Below are 13836 nucleotides of genomic sequence, written 5' to 3'. Positions count from 1 at the left end.
AGGAAATGAAGAAAATACCATTGATGCATTGTGCATGACATTGTTCAACAAATACTCTCCCGAGAGAGCTTGTATCTTTTCCCTTATTTTTTCTGAAGCCTTTGTTAGCAAGTTCCACCGGCTGAGATAATAGATGGCACCCGGTAAAGACCGAGAGACTCTTCCGCCTTTGGGAACTTCGGAGGGGACACCATAATTTTGCGCCAAATTCCCATGAAATGGGGACTTGGGAAAAGGAATATCCTCATCTCGGATAGTGGCGCTCGGTGGAGGTGATGTAGCAGTTGTCAGTGGTACAGACAGGGTTGGTGAAGAGGGAGATGTAGCTGGTGGCATTGAAGGATGAGAAGTGGCTGCGGCAAGCGCAGTTCTGGTTGTTGGTTGCTCATCAACCGAAGACGATAGGGATCCGGTACTTAGCCCACAGTACCGGGCACGATGACTGGGATTCGGAAATGGGAGTTGGCATTGCCTACCATATCATACTCCCACAAAGTGTCAATGCATCGTCCTCGGTTGGTGTAACTAACTCAACAGATTGAGCATTATGTTGAGCTGAGGAAGGTCGTTGTAAGACTATGTAGAGAAGTCCCCTCCTCACTGGCTTCTCCATCATCGTCGATTACCACGATGTCTATGGCCGGCTTTGGCGCAAGGCTCATCACCACAACTTTCGGAGATGACTCGGGTGCAACACTCTTTGCCTTTTTATTTTTTCCCCATGTCGCGGAGGAACATGTTCTTTTTGGTTACTTGCTCTCTAGCTGGGGACTTTGAGAAGAAACACTTACACCAGAAGCAGGCTTGGAGACACCTATTTGGGTAAACACCTCCTGCAACAGCCTTGCCACATCAGTAGGATAAGCCAAAATATCCTCCTCGGGGACGATAATTGAGCCCTAGGTAGACCTGAATTCAGCAAAGGAAAAAGGGTTAATCAACTTTCTTATACGGAAGGTATAAACGAGCTGAGTTTACCCTACCATGATTTTCGGCTTTCTTCACGTATTTAAGGGCTAGTTCCTTCCACGTACGGGTCTCGGGCATAGTAACGTCCAAAATCTTTTGGACCCACTGGTCCAAGCCTTCAACCTATAGTGGAACCCACCGAGTTGCTGAAATATGTAAAAGAAGAGGAATTAGTAACAACATGGGGTGATCTTTAACTAGAAGAAAAGACAAACAATGAACTTACGAGTACGGTTCCACAACTCCGGAAAGGATGAAGTCGTTGATAAAATGATGTATTTGGTGGCAACTGCAACGAACCGTTTCATTCATCCACAATCGTTGTCATTATCAATGCTGGCTAGCGGTGCATGGTGGCCACATTTGCTGAAATTTATCATTCCCCCTCGAAAATTCTTAGGGGAATAAAGGTTCATTAATCGAGTAAGGGTTAACTCCTCTCCCGTCTCCTGGCACAAATGTCGAAGACAAGCGTCTGTCCTCCATACAAAAGGTTTTACTTGCGCCAGGCATACTTGGTAGGGATGCAAAACTCCACAATAATGGAGTCAAGCTCCCCACTCAGAGAGAACGGCCCAAAGTAAGAGTATACATATAAAAATACATGAAGCCTTCTTGGGTAAGGTTGTTTGCTTTGCCAGAGAAGGAGCGATAATGTCTAAATCTTGGAATGACAGTCTTCCTTCACAGCAGGAATGCTGGAAGGACGAATGAAGAAGGGTACATGCCAACGGCCCACGTACGAGGGTTAGCAGAAGGAAACTTCTCTTAGAAGTCTTTAGTTGTGACCAGACTTAGGAGGAGCACCCTTATCGGCTTTACCTTTGTTCTTTAAGGAACTAGGATTTTTAGAAGAAAAGGCCATTTTCATCAGAAAGCAATGAAGAGTTTCTCTGAAGAAGAAGACTAAAGAAAGGATGAAGACAAAGTGCGAGTTGAGTAAAAAGAGTTTGAGAAAGTTTGCATAATTAGGAAGTGTAAATGAAGAAGTTTGATGCGTTTAAGTAAAGGAATAGGCGATCAAAATCGTGGCCGTAATTATCTCGATAACCGGCATAAGTGATGTTGAGTCGTGGGCTGACGCGTGTTTGGGGCATTAAATGCGGAGAGATGTGCGTCTAATCAACCGTCAAAAACTTTTCACAAAGGGTCAGAGAATTTCCTACCAAGAAAGGTATATGTACCAACTTCCCCATAATACAAAGTTATGTCACCGGAAAGCAGGGGGACTATCTGTATGGGGTAAAATATGTTCATATTTGATGTTAGCATGAGAGAGTGACATGTGGAGCGGAAAACAGAAGGGCCCGAGGGTAGTGATCTCGCTTGGTACCGTAGAGAATGATATCCATAAAGGCGAAGTAAATGCCCACCACCATAGTATTTAATGAGGAATATTCTATAGTATTAAGTGCATAGTCCGTTATAGAGAATATAACATTCATTGCTCACCGTTACACATTCTTCAATGGTCCTCATAATTGTCATTTATCAGGGGCTTGATCCCAGGACCTTGTTCCCTAGATGTCACCATATATAGTGAGCTCTACCATCATTGTAAAGGACATGAATTTTCTGACAAGCATACACTATATATTCTATCAAAAGCTCAATAACATTTTACTTTCTTGCTTATTTATATTGTTCTTACGGCCTCCGTTAGCTCCGCGCCCGGGACTAAGATATCTGCCGTTTTATTTCAGTTTCAAGGCCAAGTCTTATATTTTGTCTAATTCATCTATTATTTTTGGATCAAATCGATTCACTTGTCTATAAACCACGTATAAATTCAACTGTACCGTTTTACGGGTAAGCAATCCTTATTTTGTACATTCTTGTTAGCAAAACTTCAGGACATAGTAGAAAGAAAGACTCGTTGTCAGGGGCGGATCTACCTTAGCCCAAACGGTGCCACGTGACAGCGCTTCGTCGAGAATCTTTACTAATTATTTATATATAATTCAAATGAAAAAACAAGAAAAACGGTAAAATTAAATAAGTGACACTACTTGTCACAAAGAAGCGTCTAGCTTATCTGGTCAAAGCCTAAAGATTTCTGTGCAGGGTTTTCCCCGATTGTTTTTTGAATATGATATTATTACAATAATTTTTTTATTTGTTCATATCTAAAATGGTGACAACGCTTACAAAAACTCTTGCGTATGCCCCTGCTTGTTGTATCTCCTTAGTAGTATTAAATCTTCTTATTTTGGTTTAGGTTCAAGCTTCGAAGTAACTCCAACAAATAATTTTGGGCTGGAACTGTAAATCCAAGATCTGTCACTAACAAGTTCAAACTCTAAGCTGCATAGGTTTTGACATTTATTAAAGCCCCCATTTATGTTCCTCACCAACTTACAGGCAAGTGTAATAGACAGCTGGGAATGCAACTTTGACTTATTGCAGATCACCCCCAAAATTCCTGGGGTTCTAGTTATGATCGAAAAAACAAGTCATGTTGTTTCAGATTCTTGTGCATGAACTCTAGATTTTGGCACTTGACATTATGTTCTGGTACGCCATCTTGTATAGCTATAAAACCTTGTAGAAGCTCAGCAGAAACCTCCAGTGTCAAATTATGGCTTTTATTAACATTCTCATTGTCATCCTCGCTCTTTCTAGCACACCAATTACCATAATGTCTGTAACTGAGACAAACAATAGAAATGCAACTACAAACTCTTACACCAACGTTGCTCTTTCTGCGCGAAAAGTTGCATTTCCTCCTCCCAGAAAGCTAGGAGAAAACTCGACAAATTCTACCGACTACAACTTGATCTGCAAAACTTGCAAGAGATTATCAGAACGCAATACATGTTGTTTCAACTATAGTTGTGTTGATTTGTCCACCAACAGGTTCAACTGTGGATCCTGTGGCCTTGTCTGTAACCTTGGAACGAGATGCTGTGGTGGAATCTGTGTGGACATCCAGAAAGACAATGGCAATTGTGGCAAGTGTTCTAATGTTTGCTCTCCTGGTCAGATGTGTTCATTTGGTTTTTGTGACTATGCCTAAGTATATTTCCCTTTGTCTACTAATAACCAGAGTCTTGTGTAAGCCTGTCAAATAACTAACTCCCCTGTCCCCAGGGTGATATGTTACTCTAATAATGTTTGAGATTTGCATTCTGTGTTGTTTGTATTAGTAAGTTATGGCTAGTAATCTATTTGAGGTGACTTGGAATACATAGTTTTGTGTGTGTACTATCTTGTTTTTAGACATGGTAAATTTCACATGATCTGCTTCAACGATATGAAAACATTTAAGGGGCAAAAGATTTAAGGGAAATGAAGGAAATTGCATATTTGGTTAATGAAATTTTCGACCATGAGTAAATAGAATAATCATTAGTTGGAAACTCTTAATCAAATTCAAGTCACATTTGACGTACACTCTTCAACATGAAAAAATTTATGAAAAAAATGAATTTTAAATGAGCTGTTTTTTTTACCAGAGATCAAATTTTAACATAGACTCAGATAAAGGAATAAAAATAAAATAATAATAAAGAAACACAAAAAAACACATTTTCTGCAATCTAGTGATCTCTCCAAGGATCACTATCTGAGCAGCTATATTTACAAGCATTTTCTGTGAACAATTGAAGGCCCAGACTCATCGTACACAGCCTTTGCTATCCACATCCGCACTCAGGAAAAATAAATAAATATAAAAATGCCTTGCACCATCTCAATAAATGTAAAATCACCTTTCAGCTTAAATCGATCAATATTTTGCATAGAAATCACTACTCAGCATTAGTTCTACCTAATCAGCATTTTTCAACCAAAGCAAATAAGCCAAGGAGTTTGCTATTATAGCCAAAGGAATCTATTATCTTAATTTCTGTGAGCTTAACACTTTCGGTGAATGGAGATTTGGTCAATTTTCCTTGAGACAAGATTCACAAGTTGAATATGATTCAAAATCATATTTGTCAAGGTATCCTTCCTTGTACAACTTATTAATTCTTTTCTCTCCAATATGACCAAGCCTACAATGCCAAAGGTATGTATGATTTACTTGATCATCTCCTTTTCTCTTAAGACTTAAAACATGCATAATCGAATTAGCATTTACATTAGGTAAGACATAAACATCATGTTGGAGATAGCCATTCACATATAAATTATCACCATAATAAATAGAGCAAATATCATTGTCTATATTTATGTGAAAACCACGTTTCTCCAACATAGAAGCTGAAATTATGTTCGAAACAAATTTAGGAACATAATAACAATCATCTAGCATAAGTACTTTGCTCAAAGGCATTAATAAGGAAATTGATCCAATAACTATGGCTGCAACTTTTGCACCATTTCCAACTTGTAGATTAATTTCTCCTTTCTTTAGTCTCCTACTTATCTTGAACCCTTGCAACATATTGCAGATGTTATAACCACTACCAGTATCTAATACTCACAGTGAAGAATTAGTAGTAGCTAAAGAAACCTTGAAAACATTTTTCATTAATGTCTCACTTTGTTTATTGTCCTTTAGAGTTGCAAGATACTCCTTGCAGTTTCTCTTCCAATACCCTTTCTTCTTGAAGTGAAAACATTCATCATCATATACTAACCGCAAGATCAAATCTTCAGAAAGCTCTTTACCAAGCTTGTACCCCAACTTCTCATGTTCTTCGGTAAGAACAATCACATGATTGACAAGGGGTCCAACCGGTGAGTTTTCAATGTCCAACTGTATATCAACCATCTTCTTAAGATATTCAATAATTGCAGTTGGATCCATATTCTGATGTTTCCTCTGGAGTTCAGAACTCATAGAAGCGAGAATGATGTGTTTAATAGCAAGGCATTCTTCCAAATGTTTCTGATAAACCTTGGTGTCTTACATCATTCTCTGGTGGGATTATCTTTGCAGGCTTATCGATCACATTAATAAGCTTTTCATGCATGAGAACAATTCTCAAATTTCTATACCAGTCATCAAAGTTTGGTCCTACCAGCGTGTTGGTCTCAGGTATTTGACGCAGTGATATAACAGACATATTGAAAAATCTAAAATATTGAAAAGAAAAGGCAATAATATAAGAACATATTTACATATATCATAAAGACATGAACTTTTATCTAAATGATATTTTCACTAATTATTTTAAACTATTTACCCTCATTATAGTTTAAGAAATCTTTATTTCTATTAGTGGAGTAAAGGAATCCTTCACCAATATGTATGAGCCCCTTAGAAGTCAAGTCGTTTCTCACATATATCTTAAAGGTAGGTACTCTTATCAATTGTATCCTTATACAACTTCCTTAAATAGCTCTATGTCAAATAGTCCCCTGGTAGTCAGGTCGATCCTATTGGCATAGTTGAGTTCAACCATCATGATAGCAAAGAACTTATTAAATTTTATACTCCCCTGGGTAGTCTAGGCATCTAGTGTAAAATTGAATAATTCTTTCAATCGATACATCTAATACAAATAAATAATTTTAACATATTCTTGAACTATAAGTCTCCTGGTAGTCAGGCCGCTCCTTATAAAGAAGAGATAAGTAAAATTATTTACTTTGATGGATAGCTCTATAATAAAATATCTTATATTTTATTATTCAAGAACTCAAATTTTAGTAAGAGGGAATTGTTACTAAAACAATTTTTAATAACATGATGATCAAATCTTTCGTAGCACATGAATTTGGTTTAAGTTGTCTACATGCTTTGTCCTAAATTAATTTACATCACATGTAATAAATAATTCAAAATCATATGTCGAACAAGCATGTGACATAAAAACCAAATTCAACATACTTCTAACATGTTTATCTTATATATCACATAAAATAATTCATGCCAGAAAACTATTATTAGTTAATACCTCATAAACTAATAACAATTTAAATAACTGTATAATCTAATAACCTATTATAGATTACCGTCGTATCTTATACGAAATTTTAAATTCAAGTTACGAACTATCTCAGTAGTTTAACTTTTATGAATACATATTTTATTCACAATAAAATAATATCAATCCATGCATTCAAACAATTTGTCTAGTGCACAAGACACATGTATTATGGTTTGAACTTTTTAAATATAATCATAAAATATTTCGTAAATAAATTTTAGACACGAGAAACCATGGCTCTGATACCACTGTGGGATCGCATATAGGTGTTCATAACACGCAACGGAAGATAATAACAATCCTCAGTAGAACTTTTCATGTTTAAAAGTTATTTACATATCAAAGATCGGATCTAAGACATACCTGGTGAAGAGAATCTTGTTTCAAAATTTCTTCGAATGTGCGAAGACCCTATGCGTATCCACACCGAGACTGGTCCTTGCTATCAACTCCTTGATCAATGAAACCCCGTGAACAAATTGAATGAAAATATTGTGTTGAAATTTTTCTCAAAAATCTCAACTCAAAGGTAGAAGAACAAGAAACAATTTTCTTGTACTAGTATTTTTTATCTTGGTTTTATATTGCACTATTACTTTCTCAAAGTAATTTTTCATCTCAAGAATGACTCTCTTGCTTTCTTTACAATATGTAAAAGATTTATATGTCTCTAATTCTTAATTAGGACTCTCTCTCTCACACACACACACACACACACACACACACACACACATATATATATATATATATATATATATATAATACAAATCACATGTCTTATGGTAAATATTTTAAAATAAAAACATGTAACTCATTTATGGAATTTAATTCTAAATTGAATTCTACTTATTAATATTTTTCTATTAAAAAATTAACTCCCATATCAAATGGGTTGAAAATTGTAGACAATACCATAAGGACTTTCCATGTTAATTAATCCAATTCAAAATTGAATTTATTAACAAGACTTTATTAATATTTTATATAACATCTCTTATATAAAATAAGTGCTAATTATATATATAATTAATATTGTGAACAAACTGAAATATTCTATTTGGAATAGAAAAACGAAATTATATCCTCTGAAGTATATCTTTTATATAAAATAAGTGCTATATATATATATATATATATTAACCAAGAGATATAATTTCGTTTTTCTATTCCAAATAGAATATTTCAGTTTGTTCACAATATTAATTATATCCTCTGTGCTAGCAAAGAATATAATAATATTTCATTTGGACTAATAACTAAATTTATTTGAATAATTAAATTCTTTAATTTAATAATCAAATAATAAAGCAATTAATCTTTTAGCAAAGATCATAACACTCGTTAGTGTGCGACCCCATAGGTTCAATATTAAGCCGGTAGTAAATTGATCACATCAATATACTAATCAAGGGTGGCGTCTAACAACACTCCTTAACGACCAAATAACATGAAGTATACAATTTACTCTCAAGAACCTGTAGAAGAATAATGTATTAATTCCATTTGTCATTATAGCTCTGGGTCACCCTAGGATATGGTTCAACTGTCAAATCCTAATAGGCGACCAACTATGTGTTCATGTCAAAATATAATCAACCATTGAATGACCTAAGAAACTCTTTTTTTCTTTCATTCAATCGCCCTGACCAAGGTCTTAATTTGGTCGGTTATAATTCATGACAAAATGGAGCTTAAACTCATTACCAAGAGTTGACAGATTCCATCTTGATCAATCACTAATTCTACAAGTATTTAATCATACCCAATATCCTTTCAACTATCGCCTTAGGGCCATAGGTGTCTAGTATCAAAGTACAATAAATAACTTGTCAATTACTATGATGATATCAGGTCAAAGGAAGTTCTTACATCACATTCTTCCAGAGAATATCCCATTGACAGTTTATGGTAATTCTAACCATTAAGAATTATCCAATGAGTCGGTTCAATGATCATATCTCTATATGCATCATCTATCTATGTGATTTAGTTAATGAGATCAACTAATCTTTATCCTATAAAGATAATCACGTAGTTATTGATCTAACCGGATTATTAATGTCCAAATTAATAATCTTATGATCAAGAATAAAATTTAGATTAAATTATAAGAAACTTCACTCTCATTATCATGATCTCCATCACAATGTCAAGTCTCAAAATTTAATCAAGGACCTTATCAAATTAATCAAGTAATTAATAACCATGATAAAAGAATATCAAATGCCATATATATATTTTATATGAAATAACGTTCACCAAAAAAAAATATGTTCAAATCATCAAATATGACATTGGATCTAGGGCATATATAGTATATTCCTAACATTTATATCTCGAAAGATCCGACCTCTAGATCCACACCCGTATCGGACACACGCACCGGTGTTCTATCAACTTCGGGGTGTTGAAAGTCTCAAACATGATCTGAGTCATCTTTTCTCTGTTGGCTTTAGGATTAGGAGGAGCTTCAGTGAAAAGAACAGGGTGTTCTTCTGGAGCCACACGAAGTTCATTGTAGAAAGTATGATGGCCAAATCTTCTCCATGTCGTCCCAATTGCTGACAATTCCATGTTCAATCGGATACTTCAAAGTCAAGATACCTCTCTTGGATTGAGCTTCATCACCAACATAGCCATCCTTCTGGCCCATGCCAACCATGACACCGGTGTGACGAGGGCTTCCCACAATGCTAGGGAAGACAGCCCTTGGAGCGTCATCTCTAGCAAATCCAGCCTAGAATTATTACCATAAGATTAACAGTCAGCAATTTAGTTCTTAACTATGAATAATTGGTAAAGTTGCTGCCATGTGACCAGGAGGTCATGGATTCGAACCTTGCAAACAGCCTCTTACAGATATGCAGGGTACAATAGACCCTTGTGGTCCGGTCCTTTTCCGGATACAGCGCATAGTGGGATCTTAGTGAATCAGGCTGCACTAAGGTATAAAAAGCAACCAGCGAAATTCAGTACTCCACTAAATTGTCATTAGGCAAAAAATATGTTGATCAAATAGTGGAGGTCAATATGTTACCTTAAGCATTCCTGTTCCATTGTCACAGACAAGAGGCTGAATATCCTCTCCGTCTGCCATCTTTTATTGCTCTGAAATGGAAATACCATGTTGTGCATCAGATCACGAGACATGAGAAATGATTGTTAAATTTGCACAATTCTCTTGCTAAACAAGACAACCCAAACGGCATGAGCATTTTTTCACACTTTTTTTCTGAGAACATCAAAAGAACATGAAGTTTTTTCATATAATTATTATATGCAATCTTAATCACCTGCTGGTACATTTTGAATAGCCACCAAAATTTGTATACATGTGTACATAAATCAGAGCACTTTTTGTTTTGATGGTGAGTATACCTTGAAGTTAAATAATTAAAGCACAACATCATGGATTATCAGATCTTAGAATTTGGTAGCCAAAATGGATACAAAATTTGGATTTCACATAAGTTTCTGATATAAACCATGTAGGCAATTCCAGAACAAGCAAAGTTTACATTTTTTCTTAAACAAGAAATATTTTCAAATCCCATCACTACGTTAACCACACCATCCATTTCAAACATTCAAAAAAATGAAAAAAGAAAGCCAAATCACTTGAGAAATTATATCTACAAAATCATCCAATTTTTTATTTTTTTTATTTTTTATTTTTATTAAAAAAACACTTCAAGCTTTCAGCATTTCACTCAAGATGAAGATTCAAGCAACCACCTTCAACATTAAAAGCATACAAACCAAAAAAAATAAAAATAATTGAAAATCACTCACACTATCAAATGATCAACCAAAAGAGAGAGAACCTATGAAACGTCTAAAAAAATCAAGAAAATGAAAGGGGTCCAAGAATGTGCATCAAGAAATGGATACAACAACAACAACAAGCCTAATATAATCTCACATAGTGGGGTTTGGGGGTAGTGTATACGCAGATCTTACCCCTACTTCAAGAAGATACAAAGGCTGTCTCCAATAGACCCTCGGCTCAGTGAAGCATAAGTACAACAGTAATGAAAAGAAAACAGCCAGAAACAACAGTGAGGAGCCACAGAAAAAAAGCATTGATAAAAACAAGATAGTAAGATGACCAAAATGAAAGCAACAACAGGCAATAATAGAAACCTAAGACTAAAAAACAATATGAGAGTACATACTGATGATACTAGTAAGAACAAGGAAACCACTTGTAACGACTCAATAGGCCGTTTTGAGTACTCGACTTTATTTCTATATTCCGAGATCTCTCATAACTCTATTTGTTATTATATAACTTGCATGCATGGTCCCTATCGCTTTTCAGAAAGCTTTTATGAGAAATTTTGAAGAAAACGTGATTTTTGACTTAAAATGAGATTAGAGTTGACCACAGTCAATATTTTTGATAACGACCTCGAATCGGTATTTTGATGATTGTAGTAGATTTATATGAGGTTTTTGGACTTATACGCATGTTTGGGCTTCGGGGTGATCCGGGTGCGTTTCAGCGCATTATGTGAAAAAATGGAAATTTTTAAGTTGAAATCCTGGAGTTTGATGATCGATTCTTGATGTTTGATGTTATTTTAATGATTTGAGTGAGTGAGCGAGTTTGTGAGATGTTATTACACTTGTGTGCATGTCCGTATTGTAGCCCAAGGGACTCGGATGAGTTTTGGATGTGTTCAGAGTGTTATTGAACTGCTAATGCTTTTTCTGGTGTTTCAGGTCTGCAAGTCTCGCAATTGCAATGACCTATTCGCTAATACGAGTCCCGTTTTTGCAAAATCGGACTCGCAAATGTGATATCTAAGGAAGGGCTGTGATCTTCACAAATGCAAAGTGGCTGTCACAAATGCGAGTTGGGGGTATTCGCTTTTGCGATGGGAAGGTCGCAAATGCGACTGGAAGCTGGGCTGGACGGTCTTCACAATTGCGAAGCATGTCTCGCTTTTGCGAGTAAGGGTCAATCGCAAATGTGATCATTGTATCGCAAATACGATATCAGGGGGGCTGGGTAGCTATTTGCTTTTGGGAGCAGTAGTTCGCTTTTGCGAACATCACAATTGCGAACAAGAGTTTGTAATTATGACTTTACAACTGAGTAAAAGTTGGGAAAATCGGGACTTCACACATTTTACACTATTTTCAACCCTAGATTCCATAGAGGCGATTCCTTGAGAGTTTTTTCTTCCCAAATTCATTGGTAAGCATTTTTAACTAGTTTTAAATCAATTTTAATTACTTTTCCATGAGTTTCAACATCAAATCCATGAATTCTAAGGTAGAAATTAGGGATTTTGGGTAGAATTTAGGGATTTTATAAAATTGAGATTTAGACCTCAAATTGAGGTCGGATTTTGAAACAAATAACATAATCGAGCATGAGGTTAATGGGTAATCAGGATTTGATCCGAAACTCGAATTTCGACCAAGCGGGTCCGGGATTGACTTTTGTTGTCTTTTTTCTTTCTTTCAAAAATGATCAAAATTGATTTTTTTTCATTCGTGGGTAATTTTTAAAGCTTATTTTAAATTGTTTGAATTATAACTGACTAGGTTTGGTTGGTTTGGAGGCTTGTTCGAAAGGAAAAGCCATTATTGATTGTAATTTTGTTGCGGAAAGAGATAAGTATCGTGGTTAACTTTGATTTGATGGAATTAAGATAGAATTGAGTCTATTTACTATATTATCTATGTATTGGGGATGACGTATATACGAGGTGACGAGTGCATATGTGTTGGCCATTGGGATAAGCATGCGGGTAAAAAAATTATCTCAATTGTATCGTGTTATTTTTTGTTATGCCTTCCATGCTTTAGATAGATTTCCTATTCTTGATTAGTTGCTTTCAAGTTATTTCTTATATTGAATTGATGAGATTGGGTAATGAGATCGTGTAACTTGAGATTTGTTGTTGGCCCTAATTGTGGAAAGATTCTCGTATGACGAGTGAAATTCAATACTATCATTAAAGTGTATTTACTTCCCACCATACTTGATATTTATGTTGTTGTTATTGCTTAGTGAGGAAGAGTGAAGGGTGTTGCTGTGCCTCATTTGTATATTGATATCATTGATTGAGTGAATATAAGGTTAAATGCACGAAAGGTGATATCGTGCACATACCTATTTTTCATGAGAGGTTAAAGCACGAAGGGTGATGCCGTGCATATGCATTTTATTATGATCTTGTAAGGATGAGAGTAAAAACATGAAGGGTGATGTTGTGCACTTGCATTTATGATATATGGTGAGGAAGAGAGTAAACATACGAAGGATGATGTCATGCAAGTTGTTGATTTTATTGTTTGACTTGATAAATTAAACATGAACTTGACTTGATGGTTTTAGAACTTATTTTCAAAGAGATTTACTTGGTGATTCTTATTTATTGTTCCGCTTATTTCCCCCATTTACATGTCCCTACCATGTCGTTACTTTTGACCCTTTATTTGTTATTTTGTTGCTTTAAGTATATAACTGCACAAGTTTTAGTAGGTGACTTGTCTTAGCCTCATCACTACCTCGTCAAGGTTAGGCTTGATACTTACTGGGTACATTGGGTCAGTTGTACTCATACTATACTTCTGGACTTCTTGTGCAGATTTTGACATTGGTATCAGCGGAGTTCCGATAGGTACTTCCCAGATACCAAAAAGTAATTCAAGGTAAAGTTGCATCCCGTTCGCAGGCCTTAAAGTCACTTTCCTATCTTCATCGTACTAGTTCTATTTTATTTCGGACAATGTTGTGTTTCTTTTAGAACCTTGTATTTAGTTAGATATGGACGCTCATGTACTTGTGACACTAAATCTTGGGGTGGTTTGGTTTTATGTTAGTTATTGGTATTGGTACTTATTATGTTATCGCAATGTTGCTTCATGTTATGTTATTTGCTCTTCTATTGGTTATTTATTACTTTTCTTTGCATATTATCTGTTGTGTTGGCTTGCTTATAAAGCGGTGTTAGGCTCCATTAGAATCCTT

The 13836-nt window shown here is 35.6% G+C and overlaps 1 protein-coding gene across 1 annotated transcript; it reads left to right on the top strand.

The window, feature by feature from the left end:
• The first annotated feature begins 3547 nt into the window (after positions 1–3547).
• On the top strand, positions 3548–3985 carry LOC104217091 (protein STIG1). Its single transcript, XM_009767247.2, has one exon. It carries the CDS (start codon positions 3548–3550, stop codon positions 3983–3985), a length of 438 nt encoding a protein of 145 aa, XP_009765549.1.
• The last annotated feature ends 9851 nt before the right edge of the window (positions 3986–13836 follow it).

This window comes from Nicotiana sylvestris, chromosome 3 (assembly GCF_000393655.2).
Source record: "Nicotiana sylvestris chromosome 3, ASM39365v2, whole genome shotgun sequence".
NCBI classification, from domain to species: Eukaryota; Viridiplantae; Streptophyta; class Magnoliopsida; order Solanales; family Solanaceae; genus Nicotiana; species Nicotiana sylvestris.
Note: the sequence above shows the minus strand (reverse complement) of the source record. Positions and strands in the feature narration are given on the sequence as shown.

Bases quoted from the DNA above. Each gene is read 5' to 3' on its own strand.
- LOC104217091 (XM_009767247.2), top strand. From the start codon at position 3,548: ATGGCTTTTATTAACATTCTCATTGTCATCCTCGCTCTTTCTAGCACA.